The 20,869-nt window shown below is 40.4% G+C and overlaps 1 protein-coding gene across 1 annotated transcript in view; it reads right to left on the bottom strand.

The window, feature by feature from the left end:
• The window catches only part of rftn1b (raftlin, lipid raft linker 1b), a 77,786-nt gene that overhangs the window by 28,655 nt on the left and 28,262 nt on the right, over positions 1-20,869 (bottom strand). The window contains exons 5-6 of the mRNA XM_086038852.1: positions 9,818-9,995; positions 2,086-2,194 (exon numbers count right to left, since the gene is read on the bottom strand). Coding sequence (XP_085894978.1) covers positions 2,086-2,194; positions 9,818-9,995 — 287 coding nt within the window. The remainder of the gene's footprint in view (positions 1-2,085; positions 2,195-9,817; positions 9,996-20,869) is intronic.

Here is a 20,869-nt window from a genome sequence, read left to right on the forward strand (position 1 = left end):
TTAAACTATGATAATTGGAGTGAATTGGAATTCATCGTATGGTACTGCAATTTGAGTGAACCGGATCGAATTTGATCATAATATGAGGTGAATCACATTGGAATTTGAGGGAATCGTATTGTATCGTAATTGGGTAGTAATACATTCTACATCGTAATTGAAGCGAATCGTATTGCATTGCAATTGGAGTAAATCGTAAAATCAACGGAGTGAATTCTACCCTAATTGGAGTAAATCACACTGTGCCACAAATGGACGGAGAGAATCTTTCTCACCAGAGTAGATGTTTACGTAATGTGAATGTATCGTAGAGTTATCGAGTGCCTTACAAAGTATACACATCTCATAAAAAAATTGCGATATTCATCTTTATGGATGACCCTGAAATGCACTGTAATCTTTACAGGTGAACTTATTTTGACCTTTTGGAAACTTTTTAGTGCACAAGTCCAACTTGCTGTTCGTAGCTGGAAAAATTCACAAACGGTGTTTGATCCAGAAATAGATCAATAAACATCCTGGTTAATCAGTTAAATAGTCCTGTTCATCATGCTGTTCACATTTTGGACACTGGAAGAGTCACAGAAAGACATAGAAGTGGACATCCTTAGAATTTTGGTATGGTAACATTCAACAATTCCACATTCAAAGGTCAAATGAAGTCCGTTACAGTGCACTTTCGGTTCATGGCAAAATTTCACCCGACAGCCCAAGACGCTAACTTTTTGTGAGTAGTGTATGATCTGTGCCTCGTGACACAAAAAGTCCTGCTGATGTTTGTGCAATGAGCAGAAACCTCCTGGGATCAGGAATGATTGCTCCGGGTGTCACGGTGATATATTCATGACACAGTCGAGATATTTCCGTCTGGATCAGCCACGAACAGATGCACCCGTCAGACGCGGCCTCGGGCGCGACCGTTTCCCGCGGCGTCAACACCGAGAAGGTAGCGACAAGGTGAGCCAGGCGCCTTTCAGGTCAAAGCACTTTGAACCGATCGCTTTCCCCATCGTTAGCCAAGATGAGTGCGGAGGCGGAAACTCGGCAGAACAATATTCCGAAAAGCATCCCGCCGGCGGGGCAACAACAAATTTGAATTCTTCCCATTTCCTCCCGATGACGGCATTAAGGAGAAGGCATCCGAAGGTCAAGATGGAAGCCGGCGGATAATGACGGAGATTGAGAGAATGCCAAAATAACGATAGAGAAGAAAAAAGTCGGCGCTGTCCGTCTCACTTGGAATAGAATTCCAGCATTCCCGCTCTGCTCAGCAGATGAAAACGATAAGCAGCGGTAATGAGGTCCAACAGGACGGCGGAGGCATGACTAGTGGAAGGGCAAAAAGGGTTCGAGGGGTAAACTTGATGGGGGTCAACATCACGGCGGTGGTTACATGCACAGGTTAGACAGCGGAGAAGCAGATGATGAAGATAGAAATGTTTGTGTCGAGCAGAACTCGAATTCAGATAAGACGCATCACATTGCATCCCGATTATAAAAGAAGCAATGTATTGTAATCGGAGTGAATCTTGGATGAAGAGTTTTGAATTGTGGCTGCAGCTATACGGTAAATGGATTTTATTATAAATTGAGCGAATCCTACTAAATATGGAGTGAATCGAATCGTATCAAACCTGGAGTGAATCGTATTGCATAAAAGCTGGAATGAATCGTGTTGGAAATGTAATGAATCCCATCGTATCAAAACACACATCGTGATTGGTGCGAATCGCATCGTGAAGGGAATCTTATAAAGCTGAAGGTGAATCGTATAAATGAACATACCCTGTTACAATTGCAGTGAATGTCCTTGAGCATCATTGGAGTGAATCATATCGTCACTGGAATGACTTGTATTTTCGCTGAAAGGAATCGAATTGAATTGTATTGTAGTTGGAGTCAATCATAATGAAATTTGAGTGAACCGTGGAGTGAATCCTATCATAAGGGGGTGAATCGTATTGCATCGTAATTGGAGGGAATCACATTGCTTCATAATTGGAATGACTATCATAATGGGAGAGCATCATGTCATAGCGTCATCGGAGTCAACGCTGTCGCCGGATATCGTCTTTGATCTCTTACCTTCTTGACGTATCCCTGGATGAGCTCGGGGGTTGGCACCTGCTCTGTGGGCACGCACTGCTCCAACTGCAGCCTGCACGGCGGGCACACCGCCTGCCTCCTGTCTACCCTGCGGGGAGAGCACAACATTAGCTCCGCTCTGACTTTGATGATAAGTTCAAACGGGGATTTGGTTCCCCCCCCCCCCCCCCCCCCCAAAAAAAAATGTGAATAACGTGTTGTTCTCCGTGGCCGTGGAAACGCAGGCAAGCGTGTAAACATTTGCTGCCGGGATTGTTGGCCTGCGGGAGGCGACGACGACAATGACAATCGAACAAACTTAAAGACCCTCGCAGATGAAAGGCAAGACGCGCGAAGGCAGGAAATTCCATGCAAATCTCCTCACACACACACACACACACACACACACACACATTGAACCTCCCCTCACACACCAGCGTATTCAAACAGGCTGCTTTCTATTTATAAGAAGACGTTTCCCCGCAGTTCTCCTCCGCGTCAGCCCCCAGGAGAAGAACGTCGCCGTTTCCATCTCCCTGCTGCTCATCCTGTTGACAAGAAGCCCCCGAACGGCCTTTTCCTCACCGCATGCGTGTGTGTGGGCGTGTGTTGGTGTGTGTGCGTGTGCATGACAAAAGCAAAGTCACCCGTTATGTAGCAGGGTGCATTAGAGCTTCTGGTGTTCGACCTCGCGTGCGGGCAAGCTGACACCCGCTGACTTTTAACGCCTCTTACGCACGCACGCAACCGGATGCTGCTCTGTGCAGTTACTTTCATCGCCATGGAAACACTTTTCTACAGAATTGGGGGCATTTGCGTCGCTTTGACTAGTATTGTATTGTAATTGGCGGCAATCTAACGGCAACTGGAGGAAATTGCAGCCTGTTGCATTTTATTCAAATGGAAGAGAATCGTGCATCACACCTGGAATGAATCGAATCAGTATTGGAGACAACATATTGTCAATAGATTTTAGGTGTTTTTATCATGTCAGAATTGGAGTGGAAGATATCGTAAATGGCGTATTAAATCGTAGTTGGAGGGAAACATATCATAATCGGAGTATATCACATCGTAATTTGGGAGAGTCTCTTTTGTATTAGAATTTGAGTGAATTATATCAATCAATTCAATCATTCCGGTTTATTTACAGACTCAAAGCACAGACAAAAAAGATACACAATATAAAACAAATCATATACTAATTGGATTACATCATATTATATTGTAACATAGTGGGAGGGAATCGTATCGTAATTAGAGTGAATTGCTTTGTATGGTAATTGGAGTGAATTGTTTTGTACCATAATTGGGAAGGATTATATCGTAATCGAAGTGATTCATAGCGTGAATGGACTGAATCATATTGGAGAGAATCGTATCACCTCATACTTGGAGTGAATGTCATCAATCAGTTCAATAAATCCGATTCATTTACAGACTCGGGGTCCAGGCACAGACAAACAAGAGCCACAAAATAAAACACGGCTGAAATCGTTTCGGAATTGGATTCAATCGTATTTTATCCGAGTGGAGTGTATTGCATCATAATTGGAGGGAATCATATCGCAGTTGGAGTAAATCATATTAACAGAATGAATCGTATCACATTGTAATCACAGTGAATCACAGCACAAATCTCATTGAAATTGCAGTGAATCGCATCGAAACTGAATTGAATCATTTCGCCACTGGAGTGAATCATATCATAATTGGAGTGAATATGTCGTAAATGGATTCAACCATTTCCAGAATGGATTGAATCGTTTTGTATTGTATCACAATTGGACTGAATTGCATCGTAATTGGATTGAATCAGATCGCAAATGGCAAGCAACAGTTTTGTGCTCCTTTATGGATGATAAGTGGCCGGTAATTTGTCCCCCTTTGTAAATTTTGACAGAAGAATGTCAGAGAGCTTTTTATGAAGACGCCGGGGTACTGGTTTAAATTGTAAAAAGAAAATTGCATAGTAGGAAAAAAAACCATGGTGGGTCTGGCGGGAGAAAGCATTGTGGCTCGGTCGCCATGGTTACATTTATAACTGTAAAATGAAATGAACATATCACAAGAATCCAACAATGTAGATTTACATTTACTTACTGGGAACAGATTTGTTGGAGGATTTGTACCTTTTTTGCACATAGTTGTGGCCCAATTAGTAAAAAAAAAAAAGAAAATGAAAGAAAATCTGTTTTATTTCCCCCCCATCTATATAGTGTCAGAACATGTACAAAAAAAAAACAACACCCTTTTTTTGGCATAGATGACATCAAAGGCTAATAGAAACATGAATTTATGAATCATGCATTCCATTTAATCTATTTTTACAGCCCTGTGCTTTGTTTGCGATCGTCCAGGGAGCGATATATAGATTATACACACACACACACACTCGCATTATGGAGCTTTTTAAAATCTGTTCTCATGTTACTGTGCAAAGAAGAAGGAGGAAGATGAAATGAAAAGCTTTTAGCATGAACACGCCACTGGATAGAGGGGAAAAAAGTCCATTTTGTCATTTGTGCGCTGAGAGTCGTGAAAATGGTTCCTCAGAGACAATCCGGGCACCGAGAGCTCTAATGCGCCGCCGTAATTTGATCTGGTCGGTAAAAGGTTGAGACCGCATCCGACTGTGCATCCGGCCGCCATCGAGGATCGAGGAGACTACGTTCTTCTTCTGCTGTGTGCGATTTTGCCACCGGGGGCAGTAAACACAAATCACGGCTCACCTGTTTTCTGGGTTTGGTCACGTGACCTTCGCGAGCTGAGCCATTTGGCCCTGTGATGTCATTTTCAGTCGACAGCAAGTGGCAGTGAAATGCAAAATGGCCGCCTCCTGAGATGGATAAAAACGGGTTGATTTTGCTGCTTAATTATCATTTCGCATACGCAATATTAATCGGAATGCCACGTTTAGAATAGTGGGGTTGCATAGAACATATTAATGTAAAGAACATTTTTGACTTGACTTCCAATTTAACGAGAAAAAGTAACAAAATATCTAAAGCTAAAACTGAAAAAAAAAAATGTAATTAAACAGTAATTCAATAAAAAGAGATAGAAAAAAGCTAACTGAAACACATTTTATGTTTATAAAACTAATCAAAACTAAATATATTCATTGCCAAGATGTCCTTCGTGTTTGACTCGGTCAATTAATATCATATATAAGCTTTTGTTGTTGTTTTTTTCTTAAATAAAAATAATTTCATTATTACTATTTGGCTGTATATAAGAAGTGCGGTCTAAGAGTCATTTGGGAATTGTCGTTTTTTTTTTTTCTTGTACTGAAGAAATATTTGGCATATTAAAAAAAACTAATACCAAAACTAATACAAAATAGACTAAAATGTAGCATTTTTGGGGGAAAAAAAGTGATGTGAAAATTACTTAAAACTAACCAAATAAAAATCAAGTCAAAACAAAATAAAAACAAATAATTAAAAATCCCAAACTATTCTAACCCTGCTCATAGCACACCATGACATAAGATAGGCGTGCATTTGACATCGTTGGTCGGGAAGGGGAAAAAATCCGGACACACATAGATAGATTGTCTTGGTGTGTGTGGAAGACGAAATAAAAAAGTGGGGAGGTAAATTGAGTCAGGGAAGGGCGGTAGCATGTTAGCAAGGAGGAGGGAGTGACAAAGTGAGGTGAAGGGAGCCAAAAGAGAGAGAGAGGGAGGGAGTGAGAAGGAATGAGCACGAAGAGAGAAGCGTTTGTTTGTGTTTGCGTCCTGCGGGCGTTCATGTTCAAAATGGCAGCGCGACACCTGCAGTGCGAACTCTTGTCTTGGTGCATCACCAGCTCCGCCTGCTTAAGCCTCTGACAAACGTCCAGCGGCCGGCGTCGGGAGCCTCCTGCTGGGTGAACACACCTGATGACTCCCCTCTTTCCTACGTTGGTCCGCAGGGGGTGTGGAAAACATTCATGTTGCATTAAGGTGACACATGTTGCTGTTTGGTGTTCATCGACGGCAAGGCGGTGAAATAGACTGTGATTCGTACTGTGATTGATGGCCCAGTCATTTCAAATTATATCTAAAAAGCACAATGAGACAAAAATCTCTTCATTCTTCAGCATCTTCAACGCTGCTTTTTACTTAGGTTTGCTCATGCTTGTATTATGAATGTGTTGAGCAAGGTTCCGGGGATGCGTTTTATTTTATGAAACCATGACCTGGGGATGGTATGACAAAACAATGACTTCCGAGCCATGTTGGCTGTTTGCTATGCTGTGAAAATGATGATTTTAATAGACGTTGACTCTAAGAATCAAATTGTCTTTTCTAAGGACATCATTTCAAATTCAAATCAATAGTACATTTTATATTTAAAAATGTAGCTAATTGCAATAAACTATGGCAGAGTATCAAGGGATTTAAGTATAATCCATCTCAATCTTGCAACTCAATATGCCTGGTGGCCCAGTGGGCATTTTCACGGTGCTCCAGATGGGCCATTCCAGGTCTGTAGTGTTGTAAAAATACTATGCCAAAACAACAACATACTTGACATTTAAGGATAGCTGCTCAATGGTGAGGTAGCTGATGTTATGAAAGAAGACAAATGTACACCATCTACAGGTAGGTCTAAGTTGTGGCGCAGGTGGTGTAACACCTGGTGGATTTGACGGAGGTGCAGGCAGACAAATTCTAAGCTCTGCAGACGCTTACGGTGAATGTCACGGAAGGCGGTCTCCACGTTTTACATCATCCGCAAGTGGGAGATCTTGCAGTTCCTTTTAAAAGTACTTTGATCGCGCTCCCACATGGACTCCTGCACATGAAGTGCGCTTCCGCCATGTAGACCATGGCCCCTCTAAATTTAAAGGGAATGAGAGGAGCCACTTCCATTGGTTGGGAAGCAAGTCAGCTTTGTTCACTCCCACAACAACTGATGGTGATTAAATAAGAGGTCAAGTTGAGGTTCACGTTATAGACCCAACTCTGTGGGAAAGGGATAAAATGCAAGCAAAAATCCAATCGATGAACAGTTTTTAAAATGCCAAAGAAGGAAGCCGACTGATTTTCAAGGATAGCTGAGGGACGATCAGGTAGCTGAAATCAATCTGGTGTTCAGGACAACTCCCTTAGGGATGAAGATGCAACCTCAAAACAAGAACCCGATTGATATTTCAAGCTTATCCGAGTGATAAAAAGAGCTTTATAGGGATCCTATGAAAAAACAAGAACCCTATTGACTGTTATATGACGGTTATAAGTCGAGTTGAAGTTCATCTGTAAAGCACTCAGGGAAAAAAAATGCAAAGATCCCTGTGCGTTTTGAAAAACATTTTTAAACGTCACACGCCGTTTAAGGCAGCTTTGCACACGGCCATTCACTTTGTGACATCACTTCCTGTGAGATAAGTGGACATTTATGAGGTGCACTCAGTGCGCAACATAAAAGTCTTTCTCTCGTGTAACAGGCGACGAGAAGGCTATAAGGAGACTCCCGGCGGAGAAGTCGACTCCCCCCAGTGTCTTTCTTCTTTTTTTCCCCCCCCGCTCCAGCGCTCCCTCCTTCCTTCCTTCCTTCCTTCCACCCGTCCATGCATGGCCTCCATCCATCGCTATGACAACACAGCGTGCCACGTAACATTTCTTCACATTTTCACCTGTTTGTGAGTCCTTTCATGCTGGCCGCTCATCTCCATTGCTCTTTAGTGGGGACCTCATTATATCCTCCCCCCACCCGCCGCCCTCCCCTAACTTCTTCTTCTTCTTGTTCCCCTCCTGCAATCATCCAGTCATGATGAATACTTCCCATCATCCATTGCCAGCTCAAGTGTAACCTCGCCACATCGCTGCCTAATAGAACATTGGGGGATTTGACAGTTGACGTTTTATGTTTTTCTGATGCGAGGCGGGGATGGAGGGGGGACAAATTGCCGCCCTGTGCCAGTCAAGTGAGAAGTAATACTGCGTTGTCTTGTTTTCGAGTTCTTGAAGCACGTTGACCATGTTTCCATTTTCCTTTGGCGTCTTGTACTTTCTCCCCCAGCATTTAAGGTCATGTTTTTTTGGGAGTTTTCTTCTTTTTTTAAATTTTTTTTTATGGTTGGTTGTTTCTTTTTATTTATTTTTTTTAAAGGAAATATTTCAAACTGTATTTTTGAAAAAGATTTTGGGCCCATGTTATCAAATTCCAAATTAAAATAAAAAGAAAATTAATAAACTAGAATAAAAACAACACTAACAATGACAGAAGAACAAAGGTATTTCCACTTGGTCATGCCAAATTAAACATTTGAAACAAAATCAATTAAATATATTCAAATATAAAATAAAAGAACAAACAAAAAGATGTTTTAACTATTTTTTTTTTTACATGTTTAAGTTTTTGGGCTAAATGTTTAAACCTTGCCCGTCATTTTATTATTTTGTCATAGTGTAATGCTTTATTTAATTAAAGTTTTTTTAAGGAAAATCATTTTAAATTGTTTTTTTTCTTTTAACTCACATTTCACACATCACATTTTAATCACATTTTAAATAAAAAAGTTAAAACATATTGGAAAAAAAAACAAAAGGATATAAGCAATTCCAGAGTATGAAGTGTAATAACTTAGTAACTTTAGTTTTGTTTTTAAAATATTTTATATATATTTTAACAACTTTTAAGTTTTACAACATGCTTGTGAATTTCACCCACAATATGTATTGCAAACATGAACATTGTTATCAAGGTTATTATTAGCAGTAGTATATGTTTCTTTTTATATAGTATGTTTACCTTTCCTTTCTTTTCTAAATAAAGCTGCCATTTCATTTCATTTGTTTTGGGTTAAAAAAAAATATTAATATTAAAATATGTATGCTTTTTTTTTTTAAAAACAAACAAGACTTACAGCATAAAAACAGGGTAAATAGTTTTAATTAAGTTTTTATTAAGTAGACTTGTCAAAGAATGAACATATCTCAATATTTCTTTCATATTGTACAAATAAAAATTGTTGGCTGTCATCAAATATGGTGTTTTATTTAAGGCAACTTTGGCAGTAAGAGTTATTTAAACTTTTGTTTTCAGTACAAAAAACGTGTTTTCTTATTCATATCTTAGAGTACAATTGAGCTGAATTTAAAGGTCACTGTTTTCCTTCAAATGCAAGCTTGCTTTTTTGATTTTTGGAGGTGTTGCAGCATCACCATTATCCTTTGCGGTCAACCCTGTCCGCCAGAAATCACTACTGATAAATTTGTGACATACTGTATACTAAATGCATCAAAGGTATACTTACAAAGACTTAATTAGAAAAAAGAAAGAAAAAAAATGCATATTGTCAAGTGACAGAAGTCACAAGAAGACACTTCATTTTTTTAAAGACTTTTTATTTCATTTATGTCTTGTGATTGATCTTTAACATGTTCCCTCCGTCATCTCCCCCATGAGAACTCACAGAGTTCTCTGTTATTCTTTCTATCCTGATGAAAATATTATATTTTAGGGTACTGAACAAGCCCACCCAAAATTTACTCTGTAGCGCCCCCTGGAAAATTCGAGAAAGTCAGCAAAACTGAGACCAGCTAAACAGATTATTATAAGAGGACGTCTCAAGCACCCATGTTTGAAATTGAACAGGACGTCAGCCATTTTGGCAAAATTGTGCGTACAGCTGCATGTCGTGCGCGGTTTGAAAAGTGCATACTCTCCATTTAGGTTAAACAGCAATATATTACTTCTCCTGTAAATAAGTGTGTAATTATAAAAAGGTGAGCACGTACCCATCGTTGATCTGGACCAGGATGGCGCGGTAGAGTTGGTGCTGCGGGCTGTTGGACTCTGGGCCGCATGGGTGGATGAATGGGTGGATGGCGGCCAGCAGGAAACCCTGCTGGTAAAGCTCCTGCAACTGTTCCGGCAGCTCTCGCACTGACGACAGACGCAGCGTGGACGTCCCGCCTAAGGACAATATAACAAATTTATTACACATATTTATTTCGGTAGTGCTGTACAACCATACAGAAGAAGAAAGGTCAAAAAGTTGTTTAAGGATTGCAGTTTATTTATTTATTTATTTTTGTCTTGCACTTGACAAAAACTAATAAAAACTAAACTAAAACAAAGCATCTTTGAAAAAATAATGAATGAGTGAATAAAACTAACAAACTGGCTCTTAAAAATATTTCAACTCCAATTTGGAAGAAATTGCATTGTTCATCATTGTCATTGGCACAGCATGGCAGCAAAGTTTGACGACAAGAAAGAACTGGACTCCTTTTTGTTCGTTAATATGCAGAGCAAAAAAAAAAATCAGCACATTACTGAAGAAGAACTGATGAAACGTAAACACCACTGGCTGACATTCTTGAGCAAGGATCTGCAGCTGCAACAGTAGTTAACTATAATTAAAACTGTCCTACAAAAAAAAAAAAGATAAATAAAAGATCTGACAATTTGCATTTCAGATAGCAAAGTGATTAAGAATTCACTTCAGGTTGGTTTTGCTAAATTAGCCTCGGCGCTCCAGACCTAATCGGTGGAGATCAAAATCCAATCAGGGCTGATTGCTGACGCCGCACGTGCTCGTTGGCTCGGCGGTCCGGGAGCAGTAGCGTTAGCGGCGGCTAACGAGCCGCAATCAGCCAGCGTTGTTGAATAAAAACGCATTAGCTGCTCAGCCTCGGAGATCAGGCCCTTTAGCGAAAATCGCTAACATCTCGCACGGTCGAGTCTATGCCTCAAGTCTGACTAAGGTCGAAGGGAGGCCATGGCTAATGTCTTGATAGAGAATTTAGCAATGGATTGTGGGTAACGTTTACAGCAGTGATCCCTAGCCACTGCGCCATGAGAGATTATCAACTGTGCCACAGTAAATGAACCAATTTCATTTAATTGATCCGAAAATCATTATTTTGACATATAGTCACAGGCAGAACAATGAAATGTCAAAAGGTCAAAATTAATTTGTGTATCCACCTGGTGCCATTCAGACAACAGAATAATAAGAACAGCTCCAGATTTCACAATGAGTAAGGATAATAAGAGGAGATCGTGATTTCAGTATAAATCGAATTTTTGTGACTTTTTTGGTGGACAGTGGACCGAAGCTATTGCGGAATATCCACATACGGAAAAAAAAAAAAAAAAAAAAGCTTTGCCAAAAAACTGGGCGTAGAACAGAAGCAGAACGAAGAAGCAACAAAAGATGGATTTGGACAGATCCCGAAACAACACTAGAGTGAGCATAGGAGTAACATTTCAAGGCTGAGGGAACTCAGGCAGCTAAGAAGGTAGAAGCTTGAAAGGTAAGTTTATCACCTTTCTGATTTATAATTTATTGTACAGTCAGAAAAAAAACAACAACTTTAAACCGATAACATGTTATAGTAACACTGCTAGAGTGTTATAGTAACATTCCATTACGAATACGTAATGCTACCAGGATAGCAGGAGTGGCTAACGTCCGCTTGTTTACAGTGCACCTTCTACAGAGTGCGATATACGATGTGTCGGGACAGGAGGATTGTGCAAAGTGAGAGAAATATTCAGGCCCACCCTGATTTTTCCAGGCCCACCCATTAGCCACGTTCTGGCTCCGCCCCTGCTCCAAAGGGATTTCATAGATTTAAATTCTGTGCGGGGACTTGCATACTGCAAGAACCAAGACAAGGACAGACAAATTTCTCTCGGACCCTTCACATCCTGGTCACCACCTCTTCCAGCTCCTTCCCTCGGGTAGGCGCTATCGAACTATGCACACTAAAACCAGCAGGCAATAGCTTCTTCTTCTTCTTTAAGCAACATGGTGCATTCAGGGTGTGTTCACAACGCAGGAATTTGCATACATGCAGTGCCGTTCGGCAAATTAATCGTTTTTCTTCTATTGTTTTTCCGATCGTAAGAATTGAAATTACGATGTTTCGATCAATTGCCCAGGCCTAATGTGAATACTACATAACTTCATTTACATGAATTTACGATACCAAATCAACAAAGTCCTTGATCTGACATTGAGTCAGCACCATGAGGAAAACTGGTTGAAAATTGTGTCTGCTAGCGAGGTGACAAGAGCGCAAATCTGACATCCCAGCATGTCCTCCCAGGAAGCAAAGTATTATGGAAGCGCTGACAGAAGAAGCAAAAGAAGAAGAAGAATGATGTCCTCAGGGGGCGTTAGTGAGCGCCCGTCTAAAAATACTCCCCCCGAATTTCTCAATCACAGTGTCCTACTGCACCACAATGCTGCCGCTTTGGAAACTAACAGGCGTGAAGGAATTAACACAAAGAAATAGGCCGCTCTGGAAAATGACTGAAACATACCCCCCTCCTCCATTTCCATCTTCCTGCACCACTGGCGCATTAATCCTTCTGTGATCCCTAATTTGGTTTTCTTGCCTTTGGTGCGAGAAGAACTCCTGGTGGAGGGAAGCTATAACGGCACGACGAGGATCAGAGCAGGAAGTGAAAAGCAGAGAAGAGTAAATAAGGAGCGCTTTCAATTAGCCGTGGAAACACAGCCGCAGGCCACTTCTTCCCCGAGTGGGCGCTAATCACTCTGGGAGACGCTATTAATCCCTTCTTTTAAAAACACACACACGCTATATTTCATCATCGGAGATCACAATATCTCCGCGAGAGCCTGATTTCTGGATTTGTGGTCGACAACCACGACCAGTAATGTTCATGTGGAGGCATGCAAGTGTCAATGTCGCCCAAGTTGCATCTAAAATGTACAAATCAGAAGCTGTTTGCGTATAACTGTCTTTGAATTTTAATGAGTCTAACTGTCTGTGTTAACTTCAACACAACAATTGTAGAATTCTAGATTTTGACATTTCACCTGATATAATAATGTGTATTATTGTAATCATGTATATAGGAATCAGGATACACTATATATTAGATTTATTTTATTTACTATCATGACCACTAATACAGTTATTATATTGATGTCCGTACAAATCGTCAATTTCCTTTTTTGTGCATCACGTTCTGGTAGATGTCCAATTTCATATCAGTCCATGAAACTGGTGTTGGGGGTATTTTTTTTCAAAACTTTTGACAGGACACTACCGAGTCGGTTTTGGACGGTCAAGTTCGAAAACCCTATTTCGATCAGAGTACACATACTCGCAGAAATTGTATTATTTAAGGCCTGTATAAAGGTGATTCATTTGCATAAGTCATGAAGTCACATTTATTTGCCACTGACACGACTGGCAGTGCGTGCTGCTATAATGATTGACATCCATTTCATCCAATGTCAGCAGTTGCAGAAAAGCCAGCCAATGAATAGAGGAAGGCCAAACATATTACTACTTCCATTACTGAGATTACAACAGGTAAAAGAGTAAGACTGTAATTTATGAGAAGCACATTTATTAATCAGGTACGTATGTTACTTTTGTAGTGCATTACTACTACCGCTGTACAAAGCATCAAAGTAACTATGTAAAAAAAACAAAAAAAAAACAGCTGACATGAAATACAGGAAGTGTTTGGCTTTTTTGTGTATGTAGCATTCAAATAATACAAACCGGCGTTATGACAAATCACGGCAAAAATAGACGCTTTTCTGTCTGACAGGCAACAAATTGGTTTTCCGTGAAATTGTGTTAGCGCAGAGTCAGACAGGAGCATTAAACACAGCGAGGCTTGGGGCGGGGTTGTTTATATGGATGTACGATGAGGACGGCGGAGCTAGCCTCGGGGCTTGGATTCCGAATGGCTGATGGAGTGAGAGCTCCTAATCAAAGATGGCAGCAAACAATCCAGGGAGGAAATTGGACCTGGAGGTGGCGTGACGCCACCCTCCGTGTTTGTCTGCACTGATATTACGCACTGTGACATTGTTATTTATGTTGACATTCACTTCAGCTTGTGTTTTGGGCTGGTTTTTTTTTGTCATAACTGGAATGTTCCTTCCTGAATTACGGCCTAGAATTTACAGACAGTGGTGGAACCAAAAGGGGCTGACATCTTTTTTCCCTTGTTGAAAAAACAACTCGGATCTCGTAAAAACGCTTCCAGGATCACTGCCACCCCACCCTCCCAAAAAAATTTAATTTAAAATTTAAAAATATTAGAAAAAAAAATAATAATCTGGCTGTATTTGCAAAGAAATCTTATTAACAATGGCAAATTACGACATTACAGCCAATCATCGATTTTACATAAAATACCTGATTAGATCTGAGTGAAGTCTAGCATTTTCAGCAGAAGTAGCTACTTGTGTTGTTTCCAAATAACCCTAAAAATGAGCCAGTCATTATAATACATCATGTTTCCGATAAAATATCAACTAAAATCAGAAGTTTCAAGAAACTCAGTTGTGCTGTTTTCGTGTAATCTGGTTATACAAACGATATTTTTCACCTTCACACTTTCACTGTAATTATTTAGGGCAGACGTAACCCCCCCCAAAAAATCCCTTTTATTTAAGAAAATCCCAATTTTCCCATAAATGTCCTATCAAATCTTGTGAGAAACACTTTTCGAGGAAAACAGTTGTGATGTTTTTGCATAACAATGATTAAACGTGATCAAAAACAATATATCCCACCATCAAAGTTTCACGCTAGGTTAAGGTAACTACGGCAACAGTAACAATGTATTACGTTTTCATGTAACCCCACAACACGTCACTAATTTGTAGTGCAAAAAACCTGCTAAAATCTTGTGGGAACTCATTTTCAAGAAAATTAGTTGTACAATTTAAAGTAAACAAACAGCAATAAAAACAAAAATTCTCAATCGACGCTCTTTGGCATTTGGCGGCAAGAAAGTACAGAATTGCATCACTGATCTCAGTGCATCACTGACCCTCCCAAATGTACTCGTGAGCGCCCCCTGGAATGTTATAAAATTAGCCCTGCCAGTTTACGATTGCAGTGATTTATTGTTGAGTCCAACTAACTTTGAGCTAGAGCTGTGTTACAAAACTGGATCAGGATTGTCATATTCCACACCAGATTTGATTTTTTTTTTTAAATGTACCAACTGGGTCATACCAATGCTAGCTAACAAATTGTATGAAAAATCTGTTCACGACTAGTTCAGTTGCGCTGGCAAGAAACAATCATCAAATGAAAGTGTTTATGAAAAACAATGTGAAAACAATGAACAATACATGCGCTGTGAATATTCATGTTGCGGGCATCCAGAAATAAATATTATGTAAATGTGTAAAAAGAACATCTGCTCCGTGAACATGGTGGCGGAGGAACAAGTGAGTGACGGTGGTGTGCTACAGTGTGAACTGCAGACTGTATGCATACGCAAACCACGTTGACACCCGGAAGACCCCAAGGCGCTTGGGAGCAGGTGGCCACTGCCAACATTTTCAAAACAAGTCGTACAATATGAATGGATGGAGACCAAATTGAACTGCTTGCTGAAAATGGGCAAGAGCAGGTGCACTCGTTTGAAAACCTGCCTTGAAAGCTTCATTTGAAACCCTACCTTTCATTTGAAAGCCTAAACCAGGAATAACACAGGCTTGAAAGCCTAATTTGAAACTCAAACGCAGATTTGAAATCCTAATTTGAAAAACCAACCCTTGTTTGAAATGCTATCTGGTTTGAAACCCATAGCCAATTTAAAACCTTACCATCCATCAAAACCCTAATTTGAAAATCCTAACCTAGGCTTGAATTTCAAATTTGAGACGCATCATAACCCTGTTTCAAATCCCTGATTTGAAACACAAACCCAGATTTGAAATCCTAATTTGAAATGTTACTCCGGGGTTGAAACCCTAATTCAAAACCATAAACTAGGCTCGAAACCATAATGTCATTCTCTAATGTTGTCATAAACCCCTAATTAGAAACACTAACCTTGGGTCTGAATCTCTAATTTGAAACCTTAACCCTTGTCTCAAACTCAAAAACAGGATGAAAATCAACATTTTAAATCTCAAGGTAGGTTTGAAACCTTCATTCTAACTTGAAACCCTAACCATACCTTAAATCCCTAAATTGAAACTGGTTTGAAAATTGGTTAATTTTGGTTAATTGGTTTGAAACCCTCATTTAAAACCTTAGCCCTTGTTTGAAACCCAAAGCCAGGGCTGAAGCCCTAATTTGAAATCCTGAACATCGTTTGAAACTCTAACCCTGTCTTGAATCCCTGATTTTAAACCATAATCTACGTTTGAAACCCTATTTTGAAACGCTAACCCTTCTTTGAAAGTGAAAGCCAGGCTTGAAACACTAACCCGGATTTGAAACGCTAACTTTGGTTTAAAACCCTAAACAAAACTTGAAACCCTAACCCTTGTTTGAAACCCTACTTTGAAACCCTTAACAAGCACATCAAGTAAGTGTGTAACAAGCCAGTGACGAAGCACGTTAAATGTTTCACACAGAGTGAATGTAAAACAAAACAAGGACCTTGTTAAGCAGAAAAAAAAATCCTTATTTATTTTCTAGTCCCTGAGGGTGATTTCCACTCAATCAAGAGCCTTAGCGCTACGTTTTAATTAACTCTCCCAGATTGTTGTCTCATGTCAGAGCAAGAATTACATCGACTGGGTCATTCTTGTTCTGAGGTCGACGTTTATTGATCATGAACGTTATCGGGCAGCTTCAAACATCCCTGAAGCTCTTTGATGCCTGTACAAGAAGCCGACGACTCATTTCGAATGACATCTGATCAATTTGTCAAAGATCAGTCTGCTGAACCGCCTTGAAACACAAATGTGAAACCATAAGTGAGAGTGGAAACGCTAACACTGGTTAGAACCCCCTAACCCTGGTTTGTAAACTTAATTTGAAACTCTAACCCTGGGTTGAAACCCTAGTTTAAAACCTTAATCTAGTATTACATCCCAATTTGACACAGTAACCCTGTCTTGATTTGCAACCGTGACATGAAAACCTAGTCATAGGTTGAAACCCTAATTTCAAATGCCAAACCTGCCTTGAAGCCCTTTTTCAAAACCCTAACCATTGGTTGAAACTCCAATTTGAAATGCTAAACCTGTCATGAAAGCCCGAAAAACTACAGTCAAAACGAAATAAAAACTTAAATGAAAAATCCCAAACTATTATAACCAAGCACCTTATCGATTTTGCTCAGGATCTTTATAATACGTCGGAGCAAGAACACTAAGGCATAAATCAAACTATATCACGCTAAAGAGAAATGAATCAATTGCAAGCGGAGGTGGCAGATGAAATGTAACAATAAGCAGCACATTTCCTCCTCAAAAGTGAGAAAGTCACACAATCGGCGTTAGATCAAATCGACTTTGACACCTCGGTTGTGCCAGGCCCGCCATCAGTCAGCAGGTTTAAAAATAGATGACTAAATATGAAATTAATATGCACACGCACGACGCCTCCGGGAGAGACATTTGCATGCGCAGAGAAAAGTAGGCTGGCATCCATTAGCCGCCCGGCTGCCACCAACAATGAAGAGAGTCTGCGGGTCTGACGTGTGTTTGTTTTAGCCTCCATTAAGACACAAAATTGGGTTTCAAGACTGGAATTAGGCTTTCAAACCAACGTTAAGGTTTCAAATTAGGGTTTTGAACCTCAGTCAGGCTTTCGAATGAAGGTTAGGTTTTCAGCCTGGGTTCATCTTTCAAACTAAGGTTAATCTTAGAGTTTCAGATTTGGGTTTCAAGCCTGGGTTGCAGTAGGGTTTCAAATTGGGGTTTCAGGACAGGTTTGTAGCGTCAGGTAAGGCTTTTAAGATCAGTTTAGGTGGTTCAAAGTATGTTTTTGAAAAAAGGATAAAGGTTTCAAAGTTGGGTTTTGAAATCAATACTTTAAACCAGGATTAGGGTTTCAAATTTAGCTTTCAAGACTGGGTGTAGGGTTTCAAATTAGGGTTTCCAAACTGTGTTAGGATTTCAGATTAGAGTTTCAAACCAGGGTTGGGTTAAGGTTGGGTTTTAAAATAGGATTAGGGTTTCAGGACTGAGTTAACCTTTAAGGCAGGGTTAGGGTTTTTAAAGTGGGACTTCAAGACAGGATTAGGTTTCCAAAGTAGGGCCTTAAAATGGGATTCAGGGTGTAAAGGACTATTTGGGTTTTAAATTTCAGATTTAAAGTAGGGTTTCAAGACAGGGTTTGTGTTTCAAGGTAGGGCTTGAAATAAGTATTGGGGTTTGAAGATTAAACGAAGGTTTCCAAGTATGGTTTTAAGACAGGGTTAATGTTTTAAAATAAGGTTAGGATTTCACAGTTGGGTTAATGTTTCAGATTAGCGTTTCCAAACTGTGTCAGGAGTTCAAATTAAGGTATTGGTCTTCAAGTTAGGCCCTCAAGCCTGAGCTAGGGTTTCAAAGTAAGGTTTTAAGAAGGGATTAGTTTCAAGTTTGAATAACGGTTTCAAATTTTGGTTTCAAGCCTCGGTTGAGGTTTCAAAGTAGAATTTCAAGACAGGGATGAGGCCGCAATATTGGGTTTTAAATTGGCATTAGTGTTTCAATTATGGGTTAGGGTTTCAAAGTAGGATTTTAAGACAGAGTAGGTTGTTGTTGTTGTTGTTGTTGTTGTTGTTATCCTTTCGGTCTCAATGATGGAGCTAGGGTGTTGAAGTAAACTTTCAAGACAGGGTTGACAGGGCTTCAAATTAGGCTTCCAAACCAGTGTTAGGGTTTCAAAGTAGGGTTTCCAGACCTGGTTGAGGCCATGGTTAGTGTGGAATTAGGGTTTCAAGCCTGGGTTAGTGTTTCAAAGTAGGGTTTCATAAACAAGTCAACTCAGGTCAAACATGTTTACCGCTAATATGAAGCACGCTGTAAGTCCCATTAGTTCAAGTAAGTACCGTAATACATCCTGTATGCGAGCACATGAATAATGAATGGGGTGCTCCACATAAACGTGTGCGCCCTCATCAAGTCGTGGCTGTAATTGGCCTTTCACACTTGACTTTTCTCGCCGTGAAGTCGCCGTCTTGCTATTCAGCGGCCAATTAAAACGAGGCCTGAGACCTGCAGGGACCCCCGCGGGTGGCCCGCTTTCCTGTCATTAGCCCCCGAAACGCCGACGCGTCCGTCCTCACCTACTCTACCCTTAGATTGCCTTACATTTTCCTCCTCATCCTCCTTTGCTCGCGGTGGGAGACGAGCAGCTTCTGCCTTTGCCACTCCAAAGCCCCCCGTGGACTCACTTCACTGCACCACTGCTGCTTTTCAAAAATCTGGTAGGGTTCTGAAGCCAGTGGCAGGGTTTCAAAGCAAGGTTTAAAACGCTGTTGGGCCTTTCACATTTGTGTTTCAACATGCCTGGATTAGGGTTTCAAAGTAAGCTTTCAAGTATGGTTTTAATTCTGGGATACGGTTTTAAATTTGGGCTTCAACATAGGTTTGGAGTTTCAAATTATGATTTCAAGCCTTGGGAAAGGTTGCAAACTCGGATTACGGTTTCAACACACATTTGGGGTTCAAGCCTCAGTTATGGTTCCAAATAAGGTTTCAAGATACTTTTGGAGTTTCAAAGTAGGGTTTCTTGGGGATTCAATTTGGGCTTTCAAATTAGTGTTTCAATCCAAGTTTAAATTTAAATTAGGGTTACAAGACAGATTTATGGTTACAAAGTCAGTCTTCAAGAAAGGCTCATGACTTCAAATTAAGGTTTCAAATTAGGGTTGTGGTTTAAGATTGGGGTTTTAAACCTGGGTTAAAATTTTAAGGTATGGTTTCAAGCCCCGGTAAGGGTTTTGAAATACGGGTAGGATTTTGAGCCAGACTGGGGTTTCAGTCCTGGGTTACAATTTCAAATTAGGGCTTTGCAAGGTAGCTTTAAGGTTTCAAAGTAGGGTTTCAAGACAGCGTTGGGGTTTTAAAGTGGGGTTTCAAGAAAGGGTTACGGTTGCAAAGTAGGGTTTCAACAAAGGGACGGGGCTTCACATAGACTTTCAAATGACTGTGTCAAGGCAGGGTTTCAAGCCACGCATAGAGTTCGGGATTCAAATTAGGGTTTTTCAAGCCGGGTTGGGATTTCGAAGCAGGGTTTTTGGGGCTTATAAATTAGTGTTTTAATTCAGGTATAAGGTTTCTTTCTTTCTTTCTTTTGAAGACGGGGTTGGGGTTTCAAAGTTGGGCTAGGGGTGTAACAATCAATACAATAGTCAGTGCAAATTAGTTAATAGAGCTTTTTGTCTTTTGTGTAAACAAGAAATTGAAAATGAAACAAACTGTTTCATGGCGGTAAATTCTCCAAAACTTTAAATCTTAGGAAAGAGCAACATGACTCGTGTGTCTTCTTTTGAGGAAATGGGAACGTTCCGTTCAAATAAAACACTGCAAACTGCCAGCAGCAAATAGGAGATACTCAAATATAAAAAAATGGCAGACAATAAAAGATTTAAAAACACTTTCTTAAAAATACACAACAGTTGTTGAAGTGCAGTTGTCTTCTTTTTAGGAAATGACAAACGCCACACAATGTGGGTGTGTCATTTTTATTAGGGGTGTTTAACAGTAGGCCAAACTGCAGATTGTAACTGCATGTTCTGCCTTCCTCGGCGCTTCCTAGGTGGTGACACAATGCGCAGTTGAATCCTGACATTAATCTCCAGAGTTCTCCAAACACAGACCGTCTCCCAGCCGTCTCGTCTTTCTGTCTTTCAGTCCCTCTGCGAGGACTTCCCAGGTGACATGTCGCATTTGTCTCCCTTCGCTTATGAAGCGACGGAGCAGGCAGGCAGGCAGGCGGACGACCGCCGCAGTCGCTGCAGCACTGACATTTCAAGCTCCGCACTAGAGGAATGTCAAGTGAAAGTCAAAACACTTCCTCAGACGCTTTGTCTCATGAAAGACTATATGCCACTCATCCCAAGTCTTCAACATCTTCCAAGCCAAGCGTTTCCCAGCCTTT

This window comes from Filicampus tigris, chromosome 8 (genome assembly GCF_054856515.1).
Source record: "Filicampus tigris isolate MCC_2025a chromosome 8, RoL_Ftig_1.0, whole genome shotgun sequence".
Taxonomy (NCBI): domain Eukaryota; kingdom Metazoa; phylum Chordata; class Actinopteri; order Syngnathiformes; family Syngnathidae; genus Filicampus; species Filicampus tigris.